At 58.5% G+C, this 27,553-nt stretch overlaps 3 protein-coding genes across 13 annotated transcripts in view; 2 read left to right on the top strand and 1 right to left on the bottom strand.

The window, feature by feature from the left end:
* Positions 1-9: 9 nt before the first annotated feature.
* Positions 10-5,006, top strand: LOC106852216 (flavin-containing monooxygenase 5-like). Its single transcript, XM_014874682.2, has 8 exons — positions 10-673; positions 1,830-2,018; positions 2,102-2,264; positions 2,900-3,042; positions 3,278-3,477; positions 3,566-3,912; positions 4,238-4,310; positions 4,522-5,006. Exons 1-8 carry the CDS (start codon positions 539-541, stop codon positions 4,874-4,876), a joined length of 1,605 nt encoding a protein of 534 aa, XP_014730168.2. The 5' UTR covers positions 10-538; the 3' UTR covers positions 4,877-5,006.
* Positions 5,007-5,306: 300 nt separating this feature from the next.
* PRKAB2 (protein kinase AMP-activated non-catalytic subunit beta 2) lies at positions 5,307-13,093 on the top strand. 2 transcript variants are annotated; one of them, XM_088170252.1, is made up of 8 exons: positions 5,307-5,388; positions 8,123-8,300; positions 8,529-8,695; positions 9,419-9,512; positions 10,075-10,195; positions 11,359-11,492; positions 11,792-11,860; positions 12,197-13,093. In XM_088170252.1, the coding sequence occupies exons 2-8, from the start codon at positions 8,139-8,141 to the stop codon at positions 12,272-12,274; spliced, it is 825 nt and encodes a 274-aa protein (XP_088026378.1). In that variant the 5' UTR covers positions 5,307-5,388; positions 8,123-8,138; the 3' UTR covers positions 12,275-13,093. The 2 variants fall into 2 exon arrangements, with proteins under 2 accessions (XP_088026378.1, XP_088026380.1); XM_088170254.1 differs by having other exon boundaries at positions 5,310-5,388; positions 10,075-10,189.
* Positions 13,094-13,299: 206 nt separating this feature from the next.
* Positions 13,300-27,553, bottom strand: part of PDE4DIP (phosphodiesterase 4D interacting protein) — a 35,584-nt gene continuing 21,330 nt past the window's right edge. For 3 of the 10 annotated variants that reach the window (XM_088170249.1, XM_088170242.1, XM_088170248.1), the window contains 26 exons: positions 26,846-26,924; positions 26,268-26,356; positions 25,978-26,094; positions 25,390-25,527; positions 24,952-25,067; positions 24,120-24,247; positions 20,372-20,460; positions 20,112-20,251; positions 19,741-20,020; positions 19,481-19,649; positions 19,235-19,351; positions 18,681-19,155; positions 18,218-18,453; positions 17,962-18,013; positions 17,538-17,755; positions 17,191-17,385; positions 16,442-16,663; positions 16,155-16,286; positions 15,949-16,068; positions 15,688-15,865; positions 15,482-15,606; positions 15,172-15,273; positions 14,406-14,989; positions 14,195-14,333; positions 14,047-14,093; positions 13,300-13,847 (listed from right to left, as the gene is read on the bottom strand). In XM_088170249.1, the coding sequence (XP_088026375.1) occupies positions 13,815-13,847; positions 14,047-14,093; positions 14,195-14,333; positions 14,406-14,989; positions 15,172-15,273; positions 15,482-15,606; positions 15,688-15,865; positions 15,949-16,068; positions 16,155-16,286; positions 16,442-16,663; positions 17,191-17,385; positions 17,538-17,755; positions 17,962-18,013; positions 18,218-18,453; positions 18,681-19,155; positions 19,235-19,351; positions 19,481-19,649; positions 19,741-20,020; positions 20,112-20,251; positions 20,372-20,460; positions 24,120-24,247; positions 24,952-25,067; positions 25,390-25,527; positions 25,978-26,094; positions 26,268-26,356; positions 26,846-26,924 (4,320 nt within the window). In that variant the 3' untranslated portion in view covers positions 13,300-13,814. The remainder of the gene's footprint in view (positions 13,848-14,046; positions 14,094-14,194; positions 14,334-14,405; positions 14,990-15,171; positions 15,274-15,481; positions 15,607-15,687; positions 15,866-15,948; positions 16,069-16,154; positions 16,287-16,441; positions 16,664-17,190; positions 17,386-17,537; positions 17,756-17,961; positions 18,014-18,217; positions 18,454-18,680; positions 19,156-19,234; positions 19,352-19,480; positions 19,650-19,740; positions 20,021-20,111; positions 20,252-20,371; positions 20,461-24,119; positions 24,248-24,951; positions 25,068-25,389; positions 25,528-25,977; positions 26,095-26,267; positions 26,357-26,845; positions 26,925-27,553) is intronic. The other 7 variants (XM_088170250.1, XM_088170243.1, XM_088170247.1 and 4 more) reach the window with 6 other exon arrangements.

Here is a 27,553-nt window from a genome sequence, read left to right as displayed (position 1 = left end):
GCAGTCTCTCTCAAGGTGTGTGCCACTGCAGCGGGTCTGGTGGTCACAGTGGCATGGCTCAGTGCCACCCTGGTCACCTGCATGCGGCCCCTCTGGAAGGTGGCTGGGCAGGCTGTGGACCCTGAGTGGGTAAAGGATGGGGGTGCTGTTCATCACACGCCTGGGCTGATCATCCAGCCCCTCATCCCCCAGGTTTGTTTTCTGTGCCACAACCTGCTGAAATCTGAAGCACAGCCACATCTCTGCCCTGCTCGGGAAGTCCCGAGACAATGTCGGCATCATGAAACACTTACAGAACTCAATGTGCCTCTTGCAGAAGGCAGGTGCAATCCAGGAGGTGTGGCAGGGTGGTGGGGGGAACCTGTAGATCATGTCTGGAAGGAACACCTCTTGTGACACCTCAGCCACCCACAGGAAGCACAAGGATAGCCACTCCTAAACTGAGCAGCACCAGGCAGCCTCCCTTGGGGGACACACCTGGCTCTGTACTCCTGGCCACAGCTTGTCCAGCAGCCCTGCCACCACCACACCGGGGGACATGGCTGCCCGGAGAGTAGCCATCATCGGTGCTGGTGCCTCTGGCCTGTGTGCCCTGAAATGCTGCCTGGAGGAGGGGCTGGAGCCCACCTGCTTTGAGAGGAGCAAGGACATCGGGGGCCTCTGGCGCTTCGAGGTAAGCCCCGCGCAGCCAGGCTGCTCCGTGGCAGCAGCACGGATGGGCGTGGGATCGGTCCTTGGCAGACACCGACACATACCAAAGTTCCCCTGGCTGGCGTGCGTGCAGCAGGCAGGTTTACAAGGAAAACCACAGGAAAGTAAAACTGATTTGGCAGCATAGTGCCAGCTGGTGTGCCAGGCACATAGAAACCAACTCCTCCTCACCAGCAGCAGGATGAAGCCTCCCCAGGGACTTCACTCCATGGCTTGCTCTCCCAGCTCAGACTTCCCCTTTCCCATCCCTCCCTTCCCAGTCTCATTCACACTTTCCTCTGTTCTTTTGCTTTTGGTCGCTCACAGCCCTTTCCTACCTATCTTGTCCTATCTGACCCCACTGCCTGTCCCCATCCCTGTCCCACCCAGCCCTTTCCTGAAATCATGGTTGCTCTTCTTTCTGCTTCTGTGGCAGTCGCCCACACAGAGACACCACGTGCTGCCTTTTCTGTCTTGGCTTGCCCTGCCTTGGAACAATCCTGGAGCTCGTCTCTGCCCCCACCTAATGAGGCTGCTGACTTTTATCCCACGCACCCACCAACAAGATGACCAGTGTTCCCACTATGCCCTGATACGCGTGTGGGAGAGCCCTGGGGGGACACAGGTGGCACCATGCAAGAGTGGAGTCTAGGGTGGATCTGTCACAGTCCGCTAGTTCTGCCTGTGATGGGTCAAGGACAGGCTTGGTGGAGCAGGACCAGAGCAGCAGCATCCAGTTGCCGAGGCACAGACCTGATAAGCAGGAGCAGCCACTCAGCAGAAAGCACTGGAGCTGGCTCCACAACCGGCGAGACCTGATATGGCAGCCAGGGCAACAACACCACAGGAGCTTTGGGAATGCACTACCTCATAGGGGCAAGGAGTGGAAGTGGGGAAACTGAGGCACAAGACCACCATGACCCACTGTCCACACTGCCCGGCTCCCACCAGTCCAGAGCTAGTTACATCCCTGTTTTTTGGAGTGGAGGGGTCCCAACCACAGGAGAGTGCTGGATGCAGGGATGAGTACTACAATGACCTGTGGCCTAATCCTCCACCCACGGGCGAGGTGCCAGACAGGGCAGCCATCGTTCCCCATCATTCCCTGGCCAGCACTGAGCTGTGCCCTGCTCCCACAGGAGCACCCCGAGGACGGCCGTGCCAGCATCTACCGCTCCGTCATCATCAACACCTCCAAGGAGATGATGTGCTTCAGCGACTTCCCCATCCCCGACGACTTCCCCAACTACATGCACAACTCCAAGATCATGGAATACTTCCGCATGTACGCCCGGCACTTCGACCTGCTGCGCCACATCCGCTTCAGGGTGAGAGCTGGGCCCGAGGGGGAGGTGGCAGCGGCAGCGGGGGGCACACACAGGGTGCCTGACAGCGCTCGCCCTGCGCCCAGACCAGCGTGTGCCGCGTGTCCAAGCGCCCCGACTTCGGCAGCAGCGGGCAGTGGGAGGTGCTGACGGAGAGCGAGGGCAAGCAGGAGGCGGCCGTCTTCGACGCCGTGCTGGTGTGCAGTGGGCACCACACTGACGCACATCTCCCGCTCAGCTCCTTCCCAGGTACTGCCCTGTGGGCTGCTCGCCTGCTCCCTGACATCCCTAAATGCCCTTTTTAGGTGGGATTCCATGAGTGTCCAAAGGATCCTGCTGGCAGATGTCACCAATGCCGGCGTGCCTCTCCCACCTGAGACATGCTCCCTCTCCATGTTGCTGGCCAAGCACCTGTGGGCTCTCCAGCTCCTCACCAAGGCTGGAGGGCTCAGCACTGGTGGTGGTCTTGCCTCTGGATGCCTGGAGAGCTTTCAGCTGTGGAGATCCTCTTTGGCTGGGGAACAGGCTGGAGCACGCTGTCACACAGGGTCTGGCGAGATGGCACAGATCCTGGTTGTTCCTCTACTGGCAATACATGACACCAGACAGCACCTGCAGCAGAATTTTGGGATGGAAGCATGGAATTCTCCACTCCAAGCCCTACTCCAAGCAGGGCTACTCCCAAAGCCAAAGCAGGATGCTCAGAGCTATGCTGAGAATCTTCCACGCTGGTGCTGCCACCACCTCTCTGGGCATTAACCCAGGGCTGCATAACTCCTGTTGGTCACACTAGTCCTAGCTTCTTCCCAAAACCAGTCTGAGCAGGGAGCAGCCACCCTCCTGCTCCACATACCAGCCCAGCATGACTTCCCTCTCTCTTCCAGGGCTGGAAAAGTTTGAGGGCTGCTACCTGCACAGCCGGGACTACAAGAGCCCTCAGCCCTTTTTGGGAAAACGGGTGGTCGTGGTTGGCATTGGGAATTCAGGCATCGACATTGCAGTGGAGCTGAGCCATGCAGCCAAGCAGGTGTGCTGGGAGAGCTCACGGGGATGGGACCCCAGACGGCACCGATTATCCCCCACCATCCTTGTGGGCTCCCCTCCCTTCAGCACCCGGCCACAAGCACCCTATCCCCTCTCTGTGGGGATGGCCATTCTGGTCCCAGCAGCTGTGCTGGCTTCCCTGTCCCTGGAGCACACCAGGGGCCCAGCCCAGGCTGAGGATGCTGCCGTGCCACCACCCCTCTTCACCTTCCTTCCAGGTTTTCCTCAGCACCAGGCGTGGGTCCTGGGTGCTGCACCGGCTGGCCAACAGCGGGTACCCGTTTGATTTCAGCTACATCAGTCGCTTCACACAGCTCCTCCAGAACCTGCTGCCTCGAAACATCATCAGTTTCTTCCTGGAGTGGAAGCTGAATGCCCGCTTTGACCACACACTCTACGGCCTAAAGCCCAAGCACCGGTGAGAACCCCAGCAGCACCCAGGTACCTGCTCCAGCAATGCCCATCCCTCTGCCAGGACCTGAGTGAGGTCTGCCTGTGCCTTCCAGGATCCTAGAGCAGCACCCCACCATCAACGATGATCTGCCCAACCGCATCATTTCGGGCACGGTGCGGATGAAACCAAATGTCCAGGAGTTCACAGAGACATCTGCCATCTTTGAGGATGGCACCAGGGAAGACATTGATGCTGTGGTTTTTGCCACGGGATACAGCTTCTCCTTCCCATTCCTTGAGGGCTTCAAGGTGGTGGAGAACCAGATTCCCCTCTACAAATACGTGTTCCCCCCTGACCTGGAGAAACCAACACTGGCTTTCATCGGCCTCGTCCAGCCCCTGGGTGCCATCATGCCCATCTCCGAGCTCCAGTGTCGCTGGGCCACCCGTGTCTTCAAAGGTAAGTCAGGCAAACCTGCCCTGTGGATGCAGCCCTGGAGTGAGGGCAGATGAGAAGGCAGCAGTGATGAGAAGGCACAACCAGCTATGTCATCCTGGCCACGGTGATGGCATGGCTGCCTTGCAGCTGTCACCGTGAGATGGCCTCTTCTCTGAGAGGCACAGGGACAGCCACAATCCACACCCTGAGCTCCACGGGCTGCTCCTTCCCATCCCGAGGCACTCAGACATGCCTCAGGTGCCAGAGCACACACCATGCTGGTGCTGGCAGAGGCACAGCACCCAGGCAAGGGCAGCACCACAGTGTCCTGTCTCATCCTCCCCAGGGCTGAGTGAGCTGCCCCTGCGGCACGACATGGAGGCTGACATTGAGCAGAAGAAAGAAGCCATGGCAAAACGGTAAGATCCCTGTGGGAGCACCTTCAGCTCAGCTGCTCATGGGCATCCATCCTGTCCCAGGCATGTCCTGGCACATCTGTGTGTGCCAGCCAAGGGCAGGGATGTGGTTGGCCGCACTACCCACAGTCCAGTCTGCCCAATACCACCTTCCTGGTGTGCAGGGCATCTGCCAGCTCTGCTTCCAGCACCTCCCTGCCCTCCCTGCCCACAGGTATGTGAAGAGCCAGCGGCACACCATCCAGGTGGATTACATCCCTTACATGGACGAGCTCGCCTGCCAGCTGGGGGTCAAGCCCAGCCTGCTCACGCTGTTCCTCACAGACCCCAAGCTGGCAGTGGAGGTGGCCTTTGGTCCCTGCACGCCGTACCAGTACCGGCTGCGGGGCCCTGGCGCCTGGGCCGGTGCCAGGGAGGCCATCCTCACCCAGCAGCAGCGTGTGGTCAGGGCCCTGCAGCCACAGGCCTGCCGCCATGCCCGCTCCAGCGCCGCGCCCCACACCCTCACGGTGCTCTTCAGCATCGCCATGATTGCAGCCACCCTCATCTACGTCTCGCTCTCTCCTTAACCTAAAGGGAAGGAGACCGGCGGGTCCTGCCGGCAATCCGCTCCTTTTCCTTTGGGCTCGTGTCTGTGGTCTCTCACTAGTTGTGCCGGAGTACGGAGGGAGTCCTTCCTTGAAGGTGCACCCTGCTTTGTTGCGCCTTCTCGCTGTGCTACCAAGCCTGGTCACGGGCTGCTCTGGGAACATCTCCCGAAATCCCGGCCCGTCAGCCCCACGAGCTCTATCTATGGGTTAGGTCACAGAGGTGGTGGTGAAACTGGGAGAGGGAAATAAAGCAATAAAGCTTGTCCCCGTGCCGCGGGGACCGGAGACCACCGTGCCCGTCTGTGAGGTCCATGCTGAGGGCCGTGCCCGCAGCCATCATGGCGGTGCCCGGCGGCGGGGCCGCGGGCCGGGGGCGGGGCGGGGCCGCGGAGCGGGGCGGGGGCGGCTCAGAGCGCCCCGCAGCGGCCGGCGGGGGGTGGCGCCATCTTGGACGGAGGCGGAGAGCGGGGCGGCGGCGGCGGCGGCGGCAGGTGGGGTCGGGCCGGCCGGGCCCGGGGATGGCGGGGCGGGTGTCGCTGGTGGGTGTGAGGGTGGCGGCTCCCCGGGAGGCGGTGGGTGAGGCTTCCCCGCGGTGTGGCGGTGTCCCGGAGCCCGCAGCGGTGCAGACCCCGTGTGGCAGCCCCTGAGGAGGGCCCGGCCCCTGCCGGTGTGTCCCGCTCCTCCCCCGAGGCACGGCGGACCCGCGGGTGCCTGTGGGCCGAGCCCGCCGTGACAGCCCCGCCGAGCAGAGCCCCAGCCCTGCCCCAGCCCTGCCTGCTCGGAGGGAGATTTTCCGCCCCCGCTTTCCCAGCTCATCCCCTTCACCTCACAAACTCAGGGCTCAGCTCTGGTTCCCGTCTCCGAAAGGGGGAGAGCCCGGGCGGATCGGGTCACGCCAGCCCCGGGCGGTGTCAGCCCGGCCAGATTCTGGAGCCCATCCCTCCCTGAAAACCGGCTGGGAATGCCTGCCAGTGCTTCCAGTGCTGCTGCACAGACCCCATCCCTCCCTGAAAACCGGCTGGGAATGCCTGCCAGTGCTCCCAGTGCTGATGCACAGACCCCATCCCTCCCTGAAAACCGGCTGGGAATGCCTGCCAGTGCTCCCAGTGCTGATGCACAGACCCCATCCCTCCCTGAAAACCGGCCGAGAATGCCTGCCAGTGCTCCCAGTGCTGCTGCACAGACCCCATCTCTCCTGCACAAACCCCCTCGGGCTACCCTGCCAGTGCTTCCCGGCGAGGTCACTGTCCCGGCGACAGAGGCAGCAAGCCTGGCACATCCCAGGGAGGGGAATGGATGTAATTAATTTGCCGTTTTCCAAGTGGGAAGGTGGGGTGGCTGGAATCGAAGGGCCCCGGTGACGGGGCAGGCAGGTACCCACCTTGCTGTGGGCTGTGGCTGGCAGGGGCTTGCTGCCAGGCTGGGAGTGGATGTGCTGCGATGCCGTGGAGGTTTTCTGGGGCTCTGGTGTGGGCAGCGTTTCCATCCTTGACTTGGGTGTAGCTGTGTCACACCACTTCCCAGTGCTACAACCCCAGAGGGCTGGTCTGCATGCAGGAGGGTTTGAGCTGTAAAAGTTAATTCAGCAAAGCCGGGTACTGCAGGCTGCCCGTGTGTGATGCAGGGGATTCAGATGGCACATCCCACACAGGAGCCACGGCTTGGGATAAACCTCAGGGAGTGTTTGGAGAGTGTGACGTGTAAGGGACAGAGGAACTGGAATCCTTGTAGAGAAGAGAAACACCTTCACACTTGTTAACACCTGCACATATCTCTCAGGTCTGTCCAGCTACAAGGGAAGTTCAGCCTTTCCCACCTTTCTCCCTGTAGATAAATAAGGCAGCCTTAGTGGAGATACTGGAGAGGAAACTCCTCAGCAGCAGGTCTGGTGGTACAGGGGCAGTTTTTGTGAGGAGCTGTCTGAGATCCTCAGAGCAGGTTGGGAAGATGTCAGAGCAAGAGGTGTAGCTCATCTGACCTGGATCTGACCTATCCTCAAGGTATACTTTATCTGCACTGAAAGGGGTGGGAGTATGGATTAGCTGCCCACTTAAGCTGCCTTTTAGCCCTCAGGGTTTAAGAAATAGTGTAGTAATTGCTCCATAATGTTCTAAAGCCTGGCTTTGGCTGGCAGCCTGGCTTGGCACCCTTGGTATAACTTGATCTTTTAAACAGACCTCCAAATGTCACAAGTGAGCACATGAAGCAAGGCTGGCTGTCTCCTTGCTTGCTCTGTAGAGCCCTCGGTAAGCTAAAAGCTGCAGAATAAGCCTGGAAGTGGGCAAGAGCCCCAATCCATCTCAGCTCCTGGAAAGAGGGTAAGGCCTGAAGAGTCCTGTGTAGCTTGCAGTGGCTTTGTTGTTTATCCTAAAAGGTGTGTAGTTGTTCATGGCTTGGTCAGTTCTCCTGTTTTGCTTTCTCTGAGCTGGGTGAGAATGGGATGGTGGCTGCAGAGGGACGCTGAGGCGGCCAGGGCTGCCCTTCCCTCACCGTGTCCCTCCAGACAGCCAGGCAGGTGCTGGCTAGGTCACAACAAATGGTCCTGCTCTGTGTGCTGTGCTGCAGCTGACACAGTGACTTGCCTGGTGAATCATAAGTGAATGCTGCTGAGAGCTGAGCTTTTTGCAGACACCACAGCATTAGCCCTGCTCCTTGGACAAGCTCCAGCCTGGGCGATTCCATTCGGACACTTTAAATGCTCCCTGTCGCCTTTGCAGGCACAAGGCTCTGCTCTTCTGCCTGCGAGCTCTTGGAGACTTGCTGGGGACTGTAAAACAGCTGCTACTTTCACTCGCTGGCTGTTTTCTTGCTGGGTGTCGGGGGTTGTCTGTGGAGCCTGACTGCAGGACTGTGAAAGAGGCTCTGTTTAACGCCAGGCAGTTGATTTGCCAATAAAGGTTGGCTTTATTTTTCCCATCAGCTCTACTCTGTTGGCTGCCTAGGGCTGATGCAGGACACAGGTGAAGTTGTATTGGTTTTGGAGTCTTAACAATTACCAGCTTAACTAGAGTGATGGTTCTTGAGGCTATAATTAGGTCAAGCTGTCTTGTTTGTTGAATTCCCATTCAGCTCCCAAACTTGGTAGTGGAAATGAACTTGGGGCCTTTTTGAGGGTTGCTGTTGGTCTCCACTGGCAAGGAACATTTGGGAGACAGCTCTTGTGCTCCTGTCCGTGCTGCCAGAGCCCGTGGGCAAAGGCAGAGCCGTGTTGTGTCTCTGTCCCAGGGGCTGCTGAGCTGCCATGGGGAACACCACGAGCGAGCGGGTGTCTGGGGAGCGCCATGGCTCCAAGTCCCACCGCTCCGACGGCTCCGGTGCCTCCCACCCCGCCAAGGAGCACCCGCACAAGATCATGGTGGGCAGCACCGACGACCCCAGCGTTTTCAGCTCCCACGACTCCAAGGTAAGGGCTGGCTGCTGCCTTCCCTGCCTGCCCTCTGGAGCTTTGACACACTGCCTGTGTTCCCAGCTGTGCCATGGGTCTCTGGGAGGCTGGAGGAGCTCTGTGGTGCTCCTGTGTGCCATGTGCAGGTGGGCTGGTAGGGAACCTATAAGTGTTCTTACAGCTGTGTGAATGTGTTCACAGTTGTCTCTGTGTCTCAGTCACGTCTCTCTGGTTTTCTTTGCCCAGATTCCTGGGGACAAGGAGTTTGTGTCGTGGCAGCCAGATCTGGAGGAGTCAGTGAAACCATCCCAGCAGGCTCGTCCGACTGTCATACGCTGGGCTGATGGAGGCAAGGAGGTCTTCATCTCTGGATCCTTTAACAACTGGAGCACCAAGATCCCACTCATCAAGAGGTAGCCAGTCCCTCCAGTCACTTACTCTATGTTCATGTCTGCTCCAGTGCAGAGGATGTTTTCCTTTGCTCTCGTGGCTTTTTTCTGAGACAAATACACAGTCAGCTCCTTCCCTGCGTGGTGCTGCAGGGACAGTGAAAAGTTGTGAAACAGGGACAGGACAGGATGGGCCACTTTGCTTGCCCAGCTGGATGTCACACAGCAGACAATGCTGGCAGCAGAGCCCTGCCCAGGTATGCAGCAGTCCTCTGGAAGCTGTCAGCTCTTCCCTTGGCTGCAGCATTACCCATGCCTAGTTGTATTGCTGCCAGTGGGTGTTAGTTGTTTGTCCCTCACATATCTTCCTGCCCTAATGGTGTCCTCTCTGTTCTGCAGTACATCTGTGACTTACATGGAAGCTCATGGAGGACTCTAGCAGTTAATCTGGAATGAGTTTATCTCAGTTTCAGACTTGACAAACAGAGCTGTCTCACTTGCTCCCATCCTGCTGTGCCAGTACAGGGCAGGAGCTTTTCCCACATGTTCTTCTTAGCCTGGCTTGCACAGGGTGTCTGTCATATCCACTTTCTCATGCCTTGGACCACTGATGATGAGCAAGCCTAACCCTGCAGGAAGGTGTTGGGGTGGAGGGGCTGGGCAGTGCTGGTTCCTGGGGTTCGTGGAAGAGCAGCATTCAGAGCATCAACAGGGTGATGCCGTTGCACATGTGTTCTCTCTGCACAGCCACAATGACTTCGTTGCTATCCTGGACCTTCCAGAAGGAGAGCACCAGTACAAATTCTTTGTGGATGGCCAGTGGGTCCATGATCCATCTGAGGTAATGCTCCAAGCTTTATCTCTGCAGATCTTGTTTTCTTCAGGGAACTAGACAGGATGTAACTGCAGCAGAGAGGGAACAGGGAGAGCAGAGACTATCTCCTGAAACAAAAGGCCCCTGAGTAATTTCAGAGGCTGGTTCCTCAGGACTTAGTCATGCTTTATGGGGAAGCATTGGGAAAGGGCAGGGAAATGCCAGAAGGCCCTGAAGTCCCACTGAGAATGGGCAATGGGAAGATGGACCATGAGGTCAGCACTCATTTACAGGTTCTCCAAACTGAATCATGCAGGAGAAGCATGAGAAGGACAACACACCTACCCATGGGCATGTAGCAGGATGGAGGATGGAAATAGGAGGTGATGTAGGGGCCTGTGATAAAGGAAAAATCCTCCCAGGGTAAACAGCAGAGATCTACAAGTGCAGGGCAGAGAGGGACACCAGCCACCTGTGCTCAGAGGTAGCGTTGCAGCAAAGCCAGCTTGGATTGGGAGGATCTAGGAAGCGTTGAATGTGCCTCAGTTGGAGGTGAACATAGGAAGATTCTCACCCCAGTTCTTTCCAGCCTGTGGTTACCAGCCAGATGGGGACGATAAACAACCTCATCCACGTCAAGAAGTCTGACTTTGAGGTGTTTGATGCATTGAAGGTGGATTCCCTGGAAAGCTCAGAAACCTCAGGTCGGGGTGAGTTTTGTGGCATTACAGCTTTGCATGTGCTGTTTTCCACCTCCTCTGCTCTGGGTGCACAGACCCCCTGGACAGAGGTGTGGGGATGAGTAGTGTTGGGCAGCGTGTCCTCCCCAGCCCACAGCTGAGGCCTGGTTCCTCTGGAGGGGCTGTGTTGGTGTAACTTGTTCTGTGCTAGCACCATCCCAGAGCAGAGCTGCTGCCTGTGCGTGGCTGAGGGAGCCATTTCGGACTGGGAAATGCCAGGAACATCAGCCCTTTCTGTCTGGTCAACTGTAAGTCATCTGATCCGGGGTACAAGCTAGGTGATAGCAGGATCCAGTTTATTTTCAGCAGCTACTCTTGGTTTTCACGCCAAGGTAATTTGTAGCAGTGCTAGCACACTGCAAACCTCCCTGTCTCCTTGTGTTACAGCAGCAGGTTAGGTTACCATGCAGGCACTGGTGCTGCTGGCTCAGTGTGAAATGCTGGCAGGAAGCTGAGTCATCTGTCTGTCCCTGGTACAGCCCCATCTCAGGTACAGCTCAGCTCCATGTCCTTTCCCAGCCTGGGCAGAGACACTCTGCTGGAGAGAAGCCAGCAAGCAGCAGCAGCCCAAGAAGATGGAGCCCTTCTGGGGGGCTGGCTGTTCCCAAATGTTCAGATCAGATGTAGCTGGGAGATGCAGCCAGTCCAGCTTTCAGTGACCACGAACTCCTGAGGTCTCTCCTATGTTTGTAACAGCTGCTCAGAGTTCCTGTTTGCCTTCCCCAGACCTCCTCATCAGGCAGCACCTAGAGCAACCTGCTCCCTGTGCCCCTGCTGCTGAGGGCACAGCTCTGGAGCAAGCCAGCTGCTTCCTGCAGGGAGAGGGACCTGCCTGTGCCAAGAGCTGTGTGCTTTGAGGGGTCTTGTGATGGGTACCACGGAGTGCTTGTTGTGTTGTGTCAGTGCATGTACCAGCTCACAGCCCTGCTTGGGATTGCCAGGGGCTTGCCCAGCTGCGTTTTCTGCTGTGAAAGGCTGAGGTGTTGCTATAGAATAGATCCTTCGCCATGGCTTGTGGAGGATGTTTGTGCTTGAAAGACCTTGCTGAGTCCTTCTCAGCTTCCTAGGAGCTGCTCTGTGCTCATCTATCCTGCCTCAGTCATTTCACATCTCTGCCTTTGTCTTCTCTCTAGATTTATCCAGCTCCCCACCGGGACCTTATGGCCAAGAGATGTACGTATACCGGCCCGAGGAGCGCTTCAAATCCCCGCCCATCCTCCCACCTCACCTCCTCCAGGTCATCCTCAACAAGGACACCAACATCTCGGTGTGTACGAGCATACTGCCACAGAGAGAGCCACCCTGGGGTCAGAAAGGGAGTCCTGTCTGCAGGGAGCCTGGGCTCCCCTTGGCTGGGTTTTAGCCCTTGGCAGTTCCTAGGAAAAGTGTCACTTTTCCCATTTACCACACCGATTTGGCCTCCTGGTGCTTAGCTGAGCTCTGTTCCTGTTCAGAACAGCCAGAGGCAGTGGCAGCTCGAGCTGCCTGAGACAGCAGCTCCCTGTGCTGGCAGGGGCTGGGGGATCAGGGCTCTGCTGTTCCCCTGTGACACTGCTCTCCTCCTAGTGTGACCCAGCACTGCTGCCTGAGCCCAACCACGTCATGCTCAATCACCTCTACGCGCTCTCCATCAAGGTAAGCACAGGTCCCACGAGGCTGCCGGTGAGGAGCTGTTGTGGCTCCCAGGAGCCTGCAGCACCTGCTCAGCCGGGGGGTGGAGATGGGACCTGGCTGCCTGCTGAGGTGTGGCACGCACAGGGGCAGAGGGTGTGACTTGCTGACATTTCCTCTCAGCTGCCTCCATGTGGCGTGGGTGAGCTAAGCACGTATGGGACCCTGCCCTTGCTCTGCCCCATGCCCTGTTGTGTATTGGGCTGGCTGTGGGACTGGGGACAGCAGGGGAAGGCTGGGGCAGCTCCCTGAGCCCCTGGGGTGCCCTGGCCCCACATGCTGACGCTGTGCCTCCCGCAGGACGGCGTGATGGTGCTCAGTGCCACGCATCGCTACAAGAAGAAGTACGTCACCACGCTGCTGTACAAGCCCATCTGAGCCAGGGCCTCACACACTCCCCACGCAGGACACGCCGCTTGTCTGCACACACTGGGCCACAGGACTGTGTGACAACTGGCCACTGGCTCCAGCCTCAAACCTGGCAGGGACACGGGCCCCGGCAACAAGCTCAGGGTCACTGGGGCCTGTGACGCTGTCCCATCCTACTGGCGTGGTTTAGCCCTTGGTTTCCGCCCACCTGCAGCTTCCCTTGGCTTCTGTGAGTCTCTGGGACCACTTTGCTGCTCACCAGAACAGCCCCTCCTCACGCCCAACACGAAAAGGGCTTCACCCTGCCTGTCTTCTCCACCCTGCAAGGGCCTCAAGGTGGTCCTGGCACTGCACCCGGTCCAGGCTCCAGGAACACATCCTGTTGTACTGAAGGTTGCGCTGCTGCCCTGGTGATGAGTCTCCAAGGTCACCTTGTCTGCTAGGGACTCTGTGACACTCCAGCCTGGCACCTGCCCCCTGTCCCACAGCCCTGGCTGTGGGGCTGCCCCCCAGCTTTGAGGAGGGCTCTGCAGCCCCAGCCCTCAGCAAGGTTCGTCGAGCCGGCATGATGGATGGTACAGCTGGACACAGCCACTCTTACCTGCTGCTGTGAGAGCACCACAAGGGCTGCATCACCCTGTCCCAAATATCAGTTGCTTCTGTGGGACAGGGCTGACTGTCACAGCCAGAGGAGCACTGGCACATGCCCACGCTGGAGGGGCCTGGGAAGAACAGAACTGGGCAGGCACTCAGGACCCCGGCTGCAGTGCCTGCTGCTTCAGCAGTGCCAGGGGTTCTCTATTTATTACAGTATTTATTGTTCTCGGTGCTGCTCGCCTCATGTTGGAGAGGGGGTCCAGAACAGCGAGAGGAGGAAAGGGAGCGCCCAGTGTGGCACAGAGCTGCCCTTGTGTTGTTAGGGTAGGGCACAGAGCCACGCCCCTGGGGACAGCCAGTGCCTTTGGCACCCTGTGCTGCAGGTAGTTTGGGGAGGGGGAGCACGGCTGCAGAGACAGGCATGCCAGAAACACCACAACCCAAAGGAAACCTTTATTGGGGACCCTTTAGCCACTGAACAGAATATGGCATTTCTTACATCTTCCTCCTGCGCTGGGGCCCCGACGTGTCCGGAGTGCCCAGAACGCATTTCCAATACCTCTGTCTATATACATATACATACATCCACAAGCAGGGACAGGGACTCAGCAGGGTTACAGAGGGGACCAGGTCCCAGGGCAAGGGGTGCTCAGTGCGGGGGGCTGTATCACCCCACTCTGAGCACTGAGGGTGGAAGGGAGCAAGTGCTGAATCATGGGCCAGATAAAGCCCAAGCCAGCAGCTGCTGCTGCCATGCCAAGCAAAGGCTGGTGGAGGGCATGCAACCACCACAGCAGCCCAAACGCACTGACTGTGTAGCACGGGACACCCCAGACCCCTTTCCACCCCAGCCATAAGAGCAGCAGGGGCAAGGTCCGCTCCAGTCCTCTGGCATGGCTCAGCAGCCAGTGGGCTCTTCCATGTGGCCATTGCTCCTGGCCCTCCATAGGGCTCATGCAACAGGCAGGGCCTGCTGGGCCTTCACCTGGCAAGAGATGATACATGGCAATAAGGAAGTGCCCTGGGGACAAGGACATGCTAGCTGAGGACAGACAAGGAAAATGTGTCCCTGTGTCGCCCCACGCATTCCACAACAGCCACCACAGGGTGTGTGCTGTGTCCATCCCCAGGGCATCAGGACCAGGACACCCACCCCTATCCCACATGGGCCAGGGCACACTCACCTCCAGGTTCGTCCTGGCCTTACGCAGCACGCTGTGGGTCCTGGTCACTGCAGGAGAGAGAGATGGGGTCAGTGAGGTCCCTGTGCTGCAGAACCACACTGGGCACATGGGGACCAGGCCAGGCTGGCTGTGCCACCAGAGCACATACACTGACTGACAATGAACTGCTCCATGCTGTCCTTGAGCTGGGCTGTGCTGTGCAGCCTCCTGGCCGTGTTCTGCAGAGCATCCTCCCTCTCGGAGAGCTGGGCCCGCAGCGCCGCGATCTCGCCCTGGAGCAGCTGCTCCTGGGACAGAGGAGTGTGATGAGCAGTGAGCGCCCAGCCCCAGCCCCCTGCCGGCACCCAGTCCCTGCTCACCTTGCCCTGGTGCTGGGCAGGGCTCACGGGCAGCACAGTGCTCCAGAAGGCGGTGAGGAGACACACACACTCCTCCAGGATGCCGTGCAGAGTGCTGGCGCTGCCCCACAGATGCCCCTGCCCCGTGCCTGTCCATCCCAGGGCCTGTGGGTGTGGGAGAAGGGTGCGGGAGCAGGTGCTGCCGGGGCAGCGCCGTCCCGCTGCACCCGGGGACTCGCTCTGCTCAGCCCAGCACGGTAGGGCGGTGCCAGCAGCATTCCCCGGGCTGCAGGCTCCCCGCCTCCAGCTGCCCCTGCAGGCCTCAGGGCTGGTTCTGGGCTCGGGAGCCACGTAATGCACGGTGCACTGAGGGTCTGGCCCCCAGCTGCTGCCTGCCCCGTCCTGCCCACGCTTTACCTCCTTTCCCGGGAGCGCGCAGTTGGGCAGCCCGAGTGCTGGGCGTGTGAGACACATCAGCTCCCGGGCCAGGGCCTTTCCCTGCAGGACGTGCTGCTCCAGGGCTCGGTATGTGTCCAGGCGCCCGACGACGTGAGCCCCCGTCACTGCCTCGCTCTTCCTCGCCAGCACGTCTGCCCCACGTGGCTCTGTAGAGCGAGCTGGGTGAGGTGAGGACCACTGCCCGCTCCCCTTGTCACCCACCCTGTCCCATCCCAGGCCCTTGGCTCTGCCCTGAGCTCTCCAGTCCTGCTCAGTGAGGGTGCTGCCACGAGTCCATGAGATCTCAGCAGCCCCTGAGGCCTGCATGCAGGCAGGCTCTGGTACCCACCGTCCATCCGTCGGACCACCGACGTGCCAGAGGGCACTGGGGAGAGCAGGGCAGCTGATGAGTTAGTGCCAACATCACGCACTGGAGGAGATGGGAAGCAGCCTGGAACAAGAAACATCTGAGCCCCTGTAGACAGATGTGGCTCCGTGCCTGGGGCTGTTGGATCCTGCCCTCCCTCTCCGTCTGCCAGCAGGGCCACTGTGTGTAACCTGCTGCCACAGGAGAAGTGTCTGGCACCACCAGGGTTGCAGAGGGGCCAGGCAGCCCAAGGGCAGGAGCTGGGCAGGGATGCTGTGCATGGGTCCCATACCTGCTCGTGTCTCAGCAGAGGGGCCAGGGAAGCTCTCGTAGACGTGCAGCTCCGCACGCAGGGTCTGCAGGAGCAGGCGCTGCTCCTCACTCTGCTGCTGCAGGAGCGTCACTGAGTGCTGCAGCCTGCAGAGGCGACACGTGGGTCCGGTGCCAGCCATCCCTCCCAGTCCTGCGGCCCCAAGGCCACAATGCCCCAAGCCTTACCTGTTGTTGTCCTCCTGCAGAGAGCGCCGCTCGTCTCGGAGCTGCCGGATGCTCTCTTGGCACTCGGAGAGCTCCTCCGCCAGCCTCCGCTGCTTGCCACGCCTCTGGCCCAGCTCTGCCTCAGCCTCCCGTGCCCGGGAGCAGGCAGCCAGCAGTGCCTCCTGCACCCGTGCCAGCTCTGGGGACAGAGAGCACGGAGGTGTCACCACCACCCCACTGAGTGCCCTGTGGGACTCAGCCCCAGGATGCTGGCAGCCCTACCTTGGGAGAGGTGGTCACGCTGGAGCCGCAGGGTCCGGTTTTCCTCATGCAGAGCCTGGTTCTCCCTGCTCAGCTGCAGCCCCAGCTCCGGTGTCTGGGCATAGACATCGCTGGGCAGTCCTGTGGAGGGAGCAGAGTTGAGTGTCTGTCCGCAGTGCACGGGGTGAGCAGAGGGATGTGCAGCGCCTGGCCCCGGTAGCCCGTACCGCTGGCCTTGCCGGTGGAGGCCAGGCGGCGCTCCAGCTGCTCCCGGAGCCGGTCGTTGGTGCAAATGGACTCCTCCAGGCGCTGGCGCAGGTTGCGGATCTCCACCAGGTGTTCCTCCAGCAGATCTGCCCCTGTCACAGCCAGGGACACAGCTCAGGGCAGGAGGGGCGTGCCTCTCTCTATCCCCAGAGCAGAGCCCTGTCCTACAGCTGTTGTAGTGCCGGATCTCCTCCCATTTCCCCCACAGGCAGGTGGGATGCCCTGTGCTCCCCAGCATGGAGCATACCTGTCAGCTTCTGGCCCGAGGGGTACCCCAGGGGCAGGGCCCCGCAGAGCAGCTGGCCGGGCGGGGGCACGTCCCAGAGGGCACGGCTGTGAGCGGCCCCGGGGAGCTCAGCCAGGCCCTGCAGTGCTCCGTGTGGGCAGAACGATGCTGGGGCTTTGCTGCCTTCTCCAAAGGGGCCCAGTGGGACCGTGGCCTTTGCTGGTGCCAGGGGCAGTGTCACACCTGCACACACAGGACAAAGTGGGGAGGAGGAGAAGGACAATGAGCAGGGAGAAAGAATGGGGCAATACACTCTGTCTGCTTTTCCTCCCCTTCTTGCTCTGCACCATAGTGCAGTCCAGTGTCCCCCATCTGACCTCCTGTCCCAATCAAACCTATTCCCCCTGAAGAGCAGGGGCCCTCCCACGACTTGATGAGGTGTCTCCACAAGGTGGAGGGTCTCAGTCCCACTCCTACACAACTTACCAGATCAGCCTTTTCTTAGAGGACCTGGGATATGCCAGTGTCTACGCCTAGGGCAAGTGCGGTCTCTGGATGGGTTCCTCCAACCCACCAGGTCCTCTCTACATGAGAGCCACATGTTCCCATTGTCCCCCAGCCAGAGCAGTGGGACCCAACCTCAAAGCCATAGCCCAGAGAAGAAGGAAAAGATCAAGGGCAGGACATGCAGGTCAGAGAGGGTGGGGGATGATGTGTCACAGCACAGCATGCAGGGCAGGCAGGACCAAGCCAAGAGGCAGCGTGCTCACTTTCTCCCAGTTGCCTCCGGAGCACCTGCAGCTCCTGCTGTGCCTCAGCCAGGGAGCAGACAGAATTCCCACAGCAGCCCAGGAGTGGTGGGGCCACAGGAAGAGAGGGCCCAGAAGGGAGGAAGGGGGACAGCCCAGGGGCCAGAGCAGGCAGGGGGGCACTGACAGGTTTGGACAAAGAGTCAAAGTGAAGGCCTAGAGACAGGAGAGAGATGGAGAGAAATGTTACAGTGGCTCTGGCTCAGCCTACAGAGAGTCCTCTTCCCTGGGGCTCTGGGGACCCTGGCACACCCCGAGAAGCCAAGTCCCTGTGTCCAGAGGCACTGCAGTTGTGGCCCCTGCAGTACCTGTGTGTTGGGCAGGCTCCTCGTGGCACTGGCTGTACTCGCTGGCTGCATCCCCATCAGAGCAGGGCTCCAGCCCCTCAGAGGTGAAGGACGAGCTGCTGGCAGAGTGGGATGACTCCGAGGGTGGGCAGCTGCTACCTGGGGACTCAGAGCGCTCCTGCAGCTTCACCTCCAGGCTCTCAATCACCTTCTCCTTCTCCCGGAGCTCCCGGCTGAGCCTGCAGAGGTGGTACATCATCACCAGGTCTGACCTCCATCCCACAGCCCTCTCCTACGTGATGCCCCAAATGCCATGTCCCACTAGTGATGCAAGGCTGCTCAGAAATACAGAGTGCCCCAGAGCAGAGGCAGCCCCAGGACATCCACCTAAGGAAGAGATCCCATGCCAAACACGTGCCACAAACCCTTCCCTGGGAACAGGTACCTCTGTGCCAAGAGTTCATGACTGGTTTTATCCTCCCCGTCTTGTCGATCTCCTGAAAAAGCAAGCCAGAGAAGAGTCAGTCAGTGTCTCCATGCCTCAGGATGCCTGGTCCCACACAGAGCCATAGCAGGACAGGACAAAGCGGGTATCCCACATGATGTGAGAGTGTCTACTGCTTTTCACCCATCAGAGCATCCCTTCCTGACCCATCACACACCCATGACATCCAGCCCCACTGCCCCCTAGAGGTACTCACTGATGCCCAGCTTGTCGCTGAGCCTCTCAGCCAGCTGCCTGCCCTGGGCCAGCTGCTCCCGGAAGCCCTGGCCCAGGTAGTAGTCGATGTCAGTGCCACGGAGGAGGTCCTCGAAGGACCGCAGGGCGTCCTGCAGGTGCTGGGCCAGGCTGCGGCTCACCCCACGGCCCTCCCGCAGCAGCTGCCGTAGGTGGGACAGCTCCCGAGCCTGGGCCTGGATCAGAGAGTTGTATTTCCTAGGAGAGATGGGCAAGCAGGGTGTTCACAGGGCAGCCAGACTCCCTGGGAACACGGGAGGGAGTAAGTGCCCAGGAGGGAGTCTGTGCATCACCCATTGCTGGGACTCCGCCCCACCACACCAACACCCCAGGAGCCTGCCTGCAGGGAAACCATGCAACAAGGAGCCACCAGCCCGGGCAACTCTCTGTATGTCCCCAAACAGTCCCAGCCCCCAGGGCCATACCCTGGCCAAGTGGCAGAGTGCAGCTCCTTGGGCAAGGTGGCTCCATGCTTGGCTGTGGGCAGCTGTGCCTCGAGCAGGGCCACGCGGTGCACCAGGCTCTGCAGGTCACGGTGTGCCCGCAGGGCAGGGGGACACAGAGTGCCGTGCCCATCCGACTGCCAGCCCTCGTCCTCGTCCGTCAGGCTGTGGGCTGGGGATGCCAAGGCCTTGGGAGCTGGCAGGGGCCGCTCAGCACTCGAGGTGTAGCCACTGGTGACAGAGATGGAGCGGGCACGGCGCTGCAGGCTCTGGATCACCTTGTTGGCATTGAGCAGCTGGGCCTTGAGGTCCTGGATGTGCTGGTGTAGGGCCTCCACATCCTCCAGGGCCATGGTTTTCTGGGCAGTTTTGCCCCCTCTGGACATCCCTGGCTGGCATGGGGACCCCAGCTCCTCACCCAAGCTGGTCTCACTGAACACATCTGGCTCCTCGCACTCTGCAGAGAGTACAGTGTGTCACTTGTCTATGCCAGGTGGGCAAAGCACAGGGATCCCTAGCACCCTGGCTCTCCTTACCAGGGCTGGTGGTCTCCTCACGGTCAGCCTCGGTCTCACTTCGCCCACAGGTCTCATAGCCCAGGTCCTGGAAGTCCACCTGCACTTGCTTGCTGAGCTGCTGTGTCTGAGGTTCACCTGCTGGGCAGTGCCATCAGCTCAGGGCCCCCCGGGCAGGGTTCACCACCCCTGCCCCACGCCCAGCACAGTGCTCAGGACACACCAGGCTCAGAACACAACCCCACCCCACCCTGGCTTTTAACTCACGGAGCAGGACGTGGTATTTCTCCAGCTGCTCAGCTTGTGCCCGCACTGTGGCCTCCGAGGCAGCGAGCTTGTCCTGCAGCTCCTGGCACTGCCTTTGGCCCTGTGCCACCTGGGAGCGCAACTCTGCGCCCAGCCCTGGCCAGCCCCCGCCGGGAACCGAGCCCTCCACCTGCCGGAGGGAAGATGGGCTGTCAGCTCCCCGTTTCCACCCTCATCCCCATCTCTATTTTCATCTCCATCCCGGTTCCCTGTGCACTTACATGGCTCCCGTCCCCTCCAGCCGGGCTGCCAGGGCAGGGTCTCTTGGGCATGTCATGCTGGGATCGAGCCTCCAGCGCTGGGCGTTTGGTGGGCACAGTTCCCCTCTCTGCCGGGAGCCCCTGGCCATCCCCAAGGGAGCCGCGGCTCTTCCGCTGCAGCCTGCGGTGCTCAGGAGCCAGCCCAGGCTCCTCCTGCTCCCCGCTCTCCAGCAGCGACGTGGCTTCACCCATCCGCTCTTTCAGCTCCGCGTTTTCCAGGCACAGGCTCAGCATCGCCTTCCTGGGGGCACAAGGCACAGTGAAGGACAGGCAGAGGATGCAGACGCCGGGTGCCCCGTCCACCCCTGGCTCCAGAACCGCAGAGCTCTTGCCTGATGTGGGAGACAGAGGAGAAGCCGGCTTCCTCCAGCTGCGCCTTCAGCTCCCGCAGCTCCTGCTCGGCACGCAGCTCCCGTTCGGGCGCTGTGCTCCTTTCAGTGCCCCCATTTTCCTTGTGGGCCCGGGGGCTGCTCTAGAGGCACAAAGACACAGGGTGACAGGGACGTTTCCGAAGGGCTGGGAAGCAGTTTGGCGGTGGCGCAAAGCTCGGCTCCGCCACCTCTGCTCCCGGCGTGGCGCTGCCCCGACTCACCTGCTGGGCTGCCAAGCCTCGGGCTGCCTCCTCCTTCATGCTGTCGGTGAAGTTGGTGCTGGCATCGGTGTGTGTGCCTGCGGCCTGACCTAGGGGACAGCACAGCACGACAAGGCGCTCAGGACAGCGGCACTGGCAGCACTGTCTGTCCCCTCCTCCCTGCTCCCTGCGGGCAGGTTCTGCTCTCATACACACCTGGTGCTGGGATACTCCCGGCTGGACAGAGGTTTCCCTGCTGTCCCTGGGTGCTGCCACCCCTCCCTACACACTGGACCCTGTGCTGGCCATCACTGAGGGAGGGGACAGCCCCGGGGATGGGAGCACAGCAATGGCTCCTGTCCCATCCACACCTCGTGCTTGCTGCCCTGACACGCAGGCACATGCACCAGCCACCCTGCAGCCGCTTCACAAGCCACAGCAGCAGCACAGGCTCGGTCAGGGAGCCTCGCTGGGCCGCCCCAGCCCGGTGGGAGGATTGGGGTGCACACCCCACCAGGCAGGGAGCAGCCACCCTGCCCCAAGCCGTGCTGTCAGGCATGGCCTGGGGCTCCTTGCAAGCCCTGTGCTGGCTTTGCAGAGGTAAAGGGACACTTGTGTCCCGCACCACAGTGTATGGGGAGATTGGGCAGAGCTGGGGGTCACACTTTTCTGCTTGCACAGCACTCTGCACTGTCCCCTTGGTGCCAAAACCCGGGTGAGGACTCAAACCCCTTGTCTGGGCAGCTGGGACATGGGTGTATCCCAAATCCCTCTTCTCCTCAGGGGGACAGACATTTAGACAGGACCAAGACTATCCCCTAGGGCTGTGAAGGAGAGGTAACTGCTTTGCCTGCAGCCAAATCTACCACCACCAACTCTGGAGCTGCCAGGCAGGGCAGAACACAGAGCAGGGGAACACAGAGATGCCAAGCATCACTGGTGAAGGGAAAGCCAGCAGGGATGCATCTGGCTCTCAGGAAGAATAGCCAAGGAGAAGCCAGGAACATGCCTTGCAGCAGAGCAGGCGTTTGCACAGGGCACTGTGCTCATGGATGGGGACACACTCAGGAGACCGAGGCGTGCCATGAGGCTGCAGAAATGTGCAGAAGTGGGTAGACATCACCCTGCGTGGTGGAACCTGTCCCAGGGAGCACGGACAGCCATCACGAAGAACTGCTGTTCTGGGAGCAAAACGCCCTGTGACAGCTCTAAGAAGCGACAGCGCAGGGAAGAAGCATCTCCTGTAGGTGGCACTCGGCACAGCCAAAGCACAGCCCTGTGAGCCCCCAGGGACAGAACCTGCTGGTTGCTGAAGCAGCCAGGGAGACAGCAGTGCCTGTGGGGCCCTGGAGGGTGAGGGGATGCAGATTTTGCTGGGGGGCTGAGGGCCACAAGGCTCTCAAGGTAGGTGACCATGGCATGTGTCACAGCAGGGGGACACACCGCTGCTCTGGGAACACGGGAGAACCAGCTCTTGTTCCAGGGCACAGCATCGCACTTCTAACCACTGCCCACAGCTCCAGGGCTGTGGAGTAAGAGGGAATGCACTTCTCAAGGAAAAAGGACCCAAAAATCAACTAAAGACAAGGGGCAGAACAGGAAGCTGGTGCTGAGGAGCAGAGACGGTGCACGCAGGGCAGCTGTGCCCAGGGTGGTGATCACCACGTGTCCATCAGCCCCCAGCACAGCAGGCTGCTCAGCTCTGTGTGTGCCACCAGCTCAGGAGACAAGAGCTGCTGAGCAGATCCACAGCTCTGCTTTTCCACAGACTCCTCGGGCTCTCAGCCCAGCCTGAAGGCACAGAGAATTAGTTACATGCTTGCAAATTGTATACCTTGGGACACACAGGTACACTGGCTGCACGGGAACCTTCACACTGCTGGGAATAAGGGACAGGAAGAGAGGAAGGAATGACTCCCACAAAGAGCCATGAGACAGCACAAAGCACTGCACAGTTTGACAGAGGGTGATCTCAGATAGGGAATGCTAAGCCAGGACTACCAGGCATAAGAGGAGGCCTTAAAGAACAGACCAGAAAAGCTGGGGCATCCGAGCCTAGCATAAGATTACCCCTAAGGAGCACTTGACAGCAGTGATGCTAACACTAAGGCAGGGACAGATGTACAGCAAAACAGACAGGTGGAGAAGAGAGATGCCTGAGCACCAGCCAAGACTCCTCTCAGGCCATGCCAATCAGTCTGGGCTGGGTCCTGGGCTCCATGGTACCCAAGGAACCAGGGGGCCAGCTGGGCATCAGTGCCAGGATGGCAGAGGGAAAATGGAAAGGTAAGAACAGGGACACAAAGGCTTCTACAAAGTGAAAAGCAAAAGGATGAAGAGAAGATGGTGCTACAAAGAGAACTGAGAGGAAGGGAATGAGATGAAACACAAGAAAGGAAAAGCTAACAACATCCAGAGCTGTGTCCCTCCAAGCCACAGGGGAACTGCTGCAGTCACAATGCAGCTGAGTGCTGACCCAGAGGGGCAGTGCTGACCTGCTGTGTGCAAAGGGAGAGCTCTGCTGCCTCCCATCCCCGTGTGGCACAGGCAGGAGGAGCCCTCAGGGCAGCACAAGGCAGCTGAAGCAGTTGCAAGGAGCCATGCAGCAGAGCAGGCACGGGTCCAGGTGTGCAGCCCAGGAGCATGGAGTTCTTCTGCTCTGCCTGCCCCAGCAAGCACAAACAGATGCTCAGAGATGCAAAATTTGCTCCTGCCAGTTTGAGCAGTGATTGGGTACAAGACAGCAGATCCCCAGCCCACTGTGCATGGGAAGCCCCGGCCATTGGAAGGTTGTTGCTACTGTTTGTTGTTGCTACTGTTTTTCAGCTTTCACACGAGCTCTCCCACATTCCCAGAGGAGGTGGAAGAAGGCCTGGAAAAGGTATGTCAGTGGTGCTGAGGGGGACAGATCCCAGCACCTCAGAAATAGGGTCCTGTCCATGACCCAAGGGGCACATGGAACATGTAAGGGATATGTGCATGTACAAGTGAGGGAGCAGACCCAGCCCAGACCCTGGGAACAGGGACAGGTCTCAGTCCCCCCAAACCCTCTGTCAAAAAGAAGAGGAAACTCTCTCATGAAGGCATTCACAAGTTAGGTTGAAACAACTTACAATTAGGAAAAAAAAGCCAGTCAGTAAAATCATCAACACTAGAGTAGGATTTGGTTTAAGCATAAAGTGAATTGCTGGTTCTACACTCAAGTCTTGTGTTAAAGGCTTAGGTAAGTGTCCCCAGGTCTTGAATTCTCTGTCTCTGGAACACACTTTTCCATACAGGCTGTCTCCCTTTGGGCCAGCCACCATCAACCCAAAGGGTGGATGTCACTGGGTCAGAAAAATGGTCAGGGAATACAAAAACTCACACTCATGCACTTGGGAGATGATGGAAAACATCTGGTGTTTCCTTCGGAGATAGGGAATCTTTATTTGGCCCATGGTGGTGGGAAGAGAAGGGAGATAGAGAGGAATAACTAAAATGGAATGATCTGAATGTGCAAATACATCAGTGGCCACCAGGGTGGGGGCAGACAGGAACGTACACGAGACACAGGTGGATTGCACTGATCGCCGTTTCCAAAGCAGCTCAAAAATAAAACAAAAAACCAAAACAAAACAAAAGCCCTGCACCGGTTCTATCGTACCATCACTAAGTACCAAAGCTCAGAGTCAGTGAGACAGGTTAGTGACCCGTTTCCGTGGCAGGCAGGCGAGCGCCAGTGCTCAGAAGGCATGCTGGGGTAGGACTCTCACACGCTCCTGTTCCCCACCTCCTATGGCGCCCTGCGTCTCCAGCCTGCTCAAACACTCCAAGCTTCTGCCGAGAGCTTCTTCCAGCTGTCCCCGCAGCTCGTGGACCCCTTCCAGTTCCACCTGCAGGGCGTGGTCTCTCGCAGCGCTGAGCGGACACGCGGCACGGGAGGGAAGAGGGTTAGACAGGCTGCAGCCAGCGCAGCCCGCAGCGGCCCCGCCCTCGGGGACACCGAGCCAGCACAGCCCCGGGGGCTCCCCGGGCAGCTCAGCCACCTCCCGCCTCACCTCCGACCTCCCCAGAGCACAGCCACCCCCAAAAAAGGCCCCAGCCCATGCTGGGCGCCTGGGGGCACAGCTGTTCTGCAGTATTTTCCCAAGCACTCCACTTATGTGCTCCCTTGCTATCAGGTAGCTCAAATATCCCAGAGGCTGCAGCCCTGTGAAGGGCAGGGGATTAAATCAGGGGACAGGCAACTGCCTGGATAAGCACCTAGAGAGATCCTTATCAACCCAACAGCTGGTTGAGAACTTGACAGCAGTCTCTGAAAGGTGGCCAAGTGTGGGTGGGAAACTGAGCTGGGAAAAGATAAGCTGAAGAACAGAGATGGAAATCCCATGGGGATGGGGGGAGTTTAGGGAGCCATTAAAGCTGGCCACAGCAGAATGGCAGCCTAAAACTTGGACTCTCAAAGAGGCATTTGGCTGATCCTTTGCCTAGACTCCCTCTTCCCCACTGAAAACTCTCAGACTTGCAGAATGACTCCTGCTCCAGGGATTGCCCCTCTGGACCAGCCACGCCTGCCCTGGCAGCAGAGCAGGGCAGCACAGAGCCAAGGCAGCCTCACTTACCTGTCTGGGTGTGTGTGGAATTTCACCAGGCTGCCATAGAGCTGCCTCTCTGCCTGGAGAGCCTCATTTAACCGATTCCTCTCAGCCACCAGCCCTTCCAGCATCAGTAACAACTGCTTGGAGAGAAGAGACAAGGTGCAGCTCTTCAGCAGAGACAGAAATCAAAGCAGGTATCTAGTTATCCCCGACAAAGTGGGGGTTCCCTTTCCTCTCTTGCTTGTGTCCAAGCTGGTCTATGTCATCCCTGGGTTCCCAAAATACTCTGCCCTTTGGACAAGTGCTGAAGAGAATTGATCTTCTCTGTATTCCCACAACCACACACAGCCAGCTTCCAAGAACAAGCACACCCTGGTGTATCCAAAGGTTGAAAACAAAGCCTCAGAAGCGAGCACCAGCAGAAATACAAACACATCCAAGCCTGCCCCACTGGCACACTACCTGCTGCCTCCTGTTTCCAGTAGCCTCCTGTCCTTGGGACTCTGCTATGGCCACTTTCTCCCGAAGCACCAGCACTTCTTGTGTCAGCCTTTCCATGGCTGGAATTTCTTCAGGATCCACCAGCTGCATCTGCAGATCCTGAAACCCAACAAACAGCAGGTGAGCTCAGGGAGGAAGGGATCAGTAACAAAGACAGCTGGACCTTCACAAACCTCCCCGGAATGCAACTGCCAGAAGTTTCCAGTGTTTGGAAAGATCCAGGTCTAAGAAAAAAATGCCAAAGCACTGAGAGTGGATTAGGCACAGACCAGAGTGTTCAGTAAGAACCAAGAAGGGACACAAGAAGAGTGCATTCTGATTAAAGGATTCGAAGGAGGGTGTTTGGTACAGAAAGAGCAAAACACCAAATAAGAACAGTCTGGGGGTTTGGGGCCTTTGCCTTCTGGCCAAAGGAACCCAGAGAACTGTAGGCAAACCAGCAGCAATAGTATCCACAGGCAGCCAGCCTGCTACGAGGATGTGGGGGACCAAAAGACTCCTCTGCAGCCTTCCCAGGTGGAACTCAGCCAGCCTAGCACAGCACCTCACCTTGATGAGGTCTTCTTTCATCTGGATGGTTCTGGTCAAGGACTCGATATCCGAGGCCTGCACCTGCAGCTCCTCCTCCTGTGTGGCCACCACAGACTGGAGAGCAGTGAGCTCTCGCTGCACAGGGAAGAGAAGAGAAGCCTGTCAGAGACTTCTGACACCCCCCTGCAGGATGCTGCCCCACTGCTCACACTGGGGGCACCCTCACAAGAGTAGGGTCCAAAACCCCCAGCGAGGGGCAGCCCTAAGGTCTGCAAAGGTGATCAGCACAGACTCCATTACAAGCTCACCCTGCTTTCCCTTTCCTTCTTTGCCATTAGCTCCAGCTCCTCTTTGGCATTGACAAGATCCTTCTCCAGCTCTGCTGCTGATATTGTAACTGCAAAGACAGCTTGGTTACTGCAGGAACACCATGTGCCAGTTCACACCCCCGGATACACACAGTCCCTCTCTGGCAAGATGCTTGTGCTTCCTATCACACTGTTTCTTAGGAAATGCTCTTCTTCCCTGCTTGATCTTTCAACAGCAGCCAAAAGCAATGGTAACATCCCAGTCCTGCTGTCCTACCCCTGCCAAAGTTCAAGTGTCCTGGTCCCAACGCAAAACCCAAAACAGTTACACTTGTCTCAGCTCAGCCTGAAACAAAGTCCAAAACTCTCAGGTGGACAGCATCAGATCTTGAACAGAAGCCATTCTCTTTCCCTTACTCCCATCCTCAGATATCACTCAGAAGAGAAGCAGAGCTTTATTTCAAAATTCTTTTGTTCAAAGTTCTCTACTCTCCCAGAGTTTTATGTAATCATGTTTCCCCACAGCAGAAAACCCTGGTCATATCTGGGGACCTCAAAAGAAGCTGTCCCACACTCACCTCCCTGTGTCCTGCAGCTGCTGTCCTCCTGTGAGGATCCAGAAATAACTGTAGCTCCACAGGCTCTTTGCAGTATCTCCTGAAAACAACAAAATCTGTAGGTTTGCATTTCCACGGGGAACACACAGCTTCCTCAGAATTCAAGACTGCAGCAAAGCTGCTGCCTGTTCTGTTGACACCTCTAAAATGCGAAAAAACAATGAAGCAGGCAGCAGGAACAAATGATTTGCACCCAGAAGTTGTATATGTGGGGAAGAGGGCACTGGCCTTGTTTGATTTGGGCACTGGGAAGCTGCTGGCAGCAAGTGTCTTCACAGTAAAGATTAAACAGGTTTCACTCAACTGCAGCATGACAATCTTTCAACTGAGACTCTTTATCTCAGATGTGGCCCAAAGAGACCATGCAGGAAGGAAAACACATCCCTGGAAGTCTCTAGAGCTGAGAATAGAAACCTGTTTACAGCTGCTTAAAAACATTCAACACTGTCAGCTCACCAATAAACCATTAACAGCTGCTCAAGTAGGAGCCATGGCATATGCAGCCCTGGAGCTGTGCTCAGCCTCAAAGGGGGTTTTAGCAAAGCTGCTTTAAAAATACCAACTCCAATTGTGGAAGAGACAGCAAACAGCCAGTAGGCTCTGCCAAGAATTAGTGGGACCTAAATTTAGCTCTCTTGTCCCCTCCAGAATGTGACAGTGTCAGGGAGG

The sequence above is a fragment of the Sturnus vulgaris genome, chromosome 9 (genome assembly GCF_052056855.1).
Source record: "Sturnus vulgaris isolate bStuVul1 chromosome 9, bStuVul1.hap1, whole genome shotgun sequence".
NCBI classification, from domain to species: domain Eukaryota; kingdom Metazoa; phylum Chordata; class Aves; order Passeriformes; family Sturnidae; genus Sturnus; species Sturnus vulgaris.
This window is presented reverse-complemented; position numbering and strand designations above follow the sequence as displayed.

Excerpts from the sequence above, each read along its gene's own strand:
- LOC106852216 (XM_014874682.2), top strand. The coding sequence starts at position 539 with ATGGCTGCCCGGAGAGTAGCCATCATCGGTGCTGGTGCCTCTGGCCTG. Across the intron at positions 3,478-3,565 it reads GGCCTAAAGCCCAAGCACCG|GATCCTAGAGCAGCACCCCA; the intron begins GTGAGAACCCCA and ends TGTGCCTTCCAG. Across the intron at positions 4,311-4,521 it reads AAAGAAGCCATGGCAAAACG|GTATGTGAAGAGCCAGCGGC; the intron begins GTAAGATCCCTG and ends CCCTGCCCACAG.
- PRKAB2 (XM_088170252.1), top strand. The coding sequence starts at position 8,139 with ATGGGGAACACCACGAGCGAGCGGGTGTCTGGGGAGCGCCATGGCTCC. Across the intron at positions 8,696-9,418 it reads AAGATCCCACTCATCAAGAG|CCACAATGACTTCGTTGCTA; the intron begins GTAGCCAGTCCC and ends CTCTCTGCACAG. Across the intron at positions 9,513-10,074 it reads GGGTCCATGATCCATCTGAG|CCTGTGGTTACCAGCCAGAT; the intron begins GTAATGCTCCAA and ends AGTTCTTTCCAG.